General features: G+C 33.7%; 1 protein-coding gene across 1 annotated transcript; it reads right to left on the minus strand.

The window, feature by feature from the left end:
- Positions 1-565: 565 nt before the first annotated feature.
- LOC108843459 (MYB-like transcription factor ODO1) lies at positions 566-2,482 on the minus strand. The gene is made up of 2 exons (XM_018616661.2): positions 2,074-2,482; positions 566-1,540 (listed from the first exon to the last, which is right to left on the minus strand). Exons 1-2 carry the CDS (start codon positions 2,334-2,336, stop codon positions 1,000-1,002), a joined length of 804 nt encoding a protein of 267 aa, XP_018472163.1. The 5' UTR covers positions 2,337-2,482; the 3' UTR covers positions 566-999.
- Between the last annotated feature and the right edge of the window lie 388 nt (positions 2,483-2,870).

Raw genomic sequence — 2,870 nt, forward strand, 5'->3', positions numbered from 1 at the left:
TTTTTTGTCGGCAGTTATTTTACAATAATGTTAGTTAGTGAACACATTCTGAAAACGATATGAAAATCAAAACTGTTTTACGGCTAAATGCTCAATTCAATGGTTTTTTTTTGCCAGAAACAATTGATTGGTGTGACAAGTGATTCAACTCGGGAAGGATTGTGATGTTGATTTACATTGATAAATTCCTCCACATATTCAGTTTAGTTGATTATAGTCCATATCATTTTAGAAAATCATCAATAAAAAGAAAAAGAAAAATGAAAATACCGTAAATACATGGTCAAAGATTAACAATCCCAAAATAAGAGCCACATCTATTCTAAGCTAAAAGTTTCAAACGTTGATGGCGAATCTTACATCATCGTCATCTTGTTCGTCGAGGTTATATCTTATAACAATAGTTTATTGATAATCGTCTTGTTCGTCGAGGTTATAACAAAATTAATTTTTAGATGGATCATTTTCTTATAACGTAACTTAGATTTGAAGGAGTAATTTTATTAACAGAGACGCAAAATGATGCATAAGATTAACATTTATTAATTTGCATAATAATATTTATATTAAGATTATTCATGCATACAAATCTATACAATAAAGAGAAGACAAAAAACATAAAAATACAACACATGCAGGAGAGGACAGTGTGTCTCAAACTCTCCACAGTTTTATTCTAACCTAAAGTTGGACCCTTAGTAGCGAAAATATACATTCACATTATTTTCATACAACTTTCTTTGGATTTGGATGGGAACATGTGAATAATTAACTATACAAAACCTAACAGACTTAAACTTATCTTTCCTTGACTTTGACGAATCCCCACATACACTATAGACTAATGTGTAATACTTGGAAACCATGGTGTATCCTTGAGTTTATATTTGCATGCATGTATGTACATATATATATCCCACTTGTATGCATACAACATGATCCTAGTTAGTTCGTGTGACTCATCTCCGTAGAGTTTCCATTATGTCATGTGTGAGAGAGTCAAAACCCAAAATCATGTACACCAAAGTCTTGGCAATAATCCAGAAACGTCCAATCTTTACCGTTGATTCCTTCCGGCGACCATATCGGAAAATCTGCTCCTGCCCCCGACATATTGTTGTCATGATGATGTAATGTTCCACCAAAACCATAGTTACTATCACTCCACGAAGCTTCAGCGGTAGGAGTTTCCTCGGACCATAAGTGACTAAACAATTCTTCATAATTATATATGTTACTAAGTAGATGATTTTCGTTATCCGCGGAACTGTTTTGACCAGTAACCGTGCTGCTGCTTTCGTCCTCCGTAATCGTGCCATTTGTCTCTTTGGTACTGCCGCTCCTTGGTTTCATTGAGATATCATCTGAAGTCGAGGAAAGGTTTTTGGGATTATTGGTGTTATTAGGTTCTTGGCATAGAGGTTGATGTGTCACAGGGTCGATTCCCATCTTAACAAGTTTTTTCTTGATGTGAGTATTCCAATGGTTTTTTATTTCGTTATCAGTTCTTCCGGGTAATCTTGAAGCTATCTTAGACCACCTATAGTAAACCAATAATCTTAGAAATTATGAATCACAAGAATCTTATATAATAATATACGAAGTGTTGGTGGAGATGTTCAAATCTTGGAATATAAAAACAAGGAAATTGACAAAAGTAAGTTAACAATATCTTTGGAAGAGAAAGACGTTACTTTGGCTTGAAGTTTATATCAAAGAAAAATACATGTAAAACGAATTAGTTCGTCTACACAATTCTACTATTTTAAAGTTTTTTAAAAAATCTACTATTTTGACCATCTTCTTTGGAACTATCTAATGTTTGTTTTGGCACAATTAATATACACAATCCACAACTGACAGTACTACACATTTTCATTACTATACACGATCCAAACCAAATGTTTAATTACCTTAAGTCTTTGGTTTTAGTTAACGTAAAAAATAAACATATTTTGAGAAGTTTTAAGCTCCAAATAAAATACAAAAGATTGAGAATAAAAAAATGATGTCGAATAATCATATGATTAGGTATTAAAGCTTATTTGACCAAAAAAAGGTATTAAAGCTTACTTGTTGCCGAGATGAGCATGAAGATCGATGACAAGTTGTTCCTCATCGTGAGAGAGAAGGCCTCTTTTCAAGTCAGGCCGGAGATAATTGGTCCACCGGAGGCGGCAGCTTTTTCCACAGCGGCGGAGACCGGCCAGCTTCGGCAAAGCACGCCAGCAACAATGGCCGCTGGTGAGGATGAAGTTTATGAGCTTCTTGTCTTCCTCCGCCGTCCACGGCCCTTTCTTCACCACCAGCTTGTCACAGCATGGCTGCCTCCCCATTAAATATTACTGCGTATATTAACTATTTGTTAATGTTATTGCCTATAATATGTTTGATTTCTATATATGTTCGAAGGGATTGATTATAACAGAGCAGGAGGGAAGAGAGATGCGAAAATTAAAGTTATTGAGGGTTGAAATCTCAACAGCTTGCAAGTTATGTCATAAGCTTACCAAAGCTTACCCACCTATATATATAACCTTCTGATCAGACATTTCCCCCAAAATTGATATTAAATAAAATGAATTTGCACACGCATTTGTATAAAAAATAATATATACCTGTATTTATCAATTTTGTCAAACGAGTGCATATATAATATATAGATATATATATATATACTATAAATGATATGTAAGATATATTAGTGGTTTAAATATTACATATGATACAGCTGTTGAAATTATAGAAAAACATATAGCTTTACCAAGAGAAGTAAAAGGGCTTGTTAAAAAAAACAAATTTTAGCTCACTACAGATTCAAGCGACAAACTTACTGCCCTAAGTTTTCTTTTCATTAACTAAAAAGAAGC

Source organism: Raphanus sativus, chromosome 2 (assembly GCF_000801105.2).
Source record: "Raphanus sativus cultivar WK10039 chromosome 2, ASM80110v3, whole genome shotgun sequence".
Classification (NCBI taxonomy): Eukaryota; Viridiplantae; Streptophyta; class Magnoliopsida; order Brassicales; family Brassicaceae; genus Raphanus; species Raphanus sativus.

Coding starts and splice junctions, on each gene's coding strand:
- LOC108843459 (XM_018616661.2), bottom strand. CDS start 2,336: ATGGGGAGGCAGCCATGCTGTGACAAGCTGGTGGTGAAGAAAGGGCCG. Junction 1,541..2,073: donor CATGCTCATCTCGGCAACAA/GTAAGCTTTAAT, acceptor GGTTTACTATAG/GTGGTCTAAGATAGCTTCAA.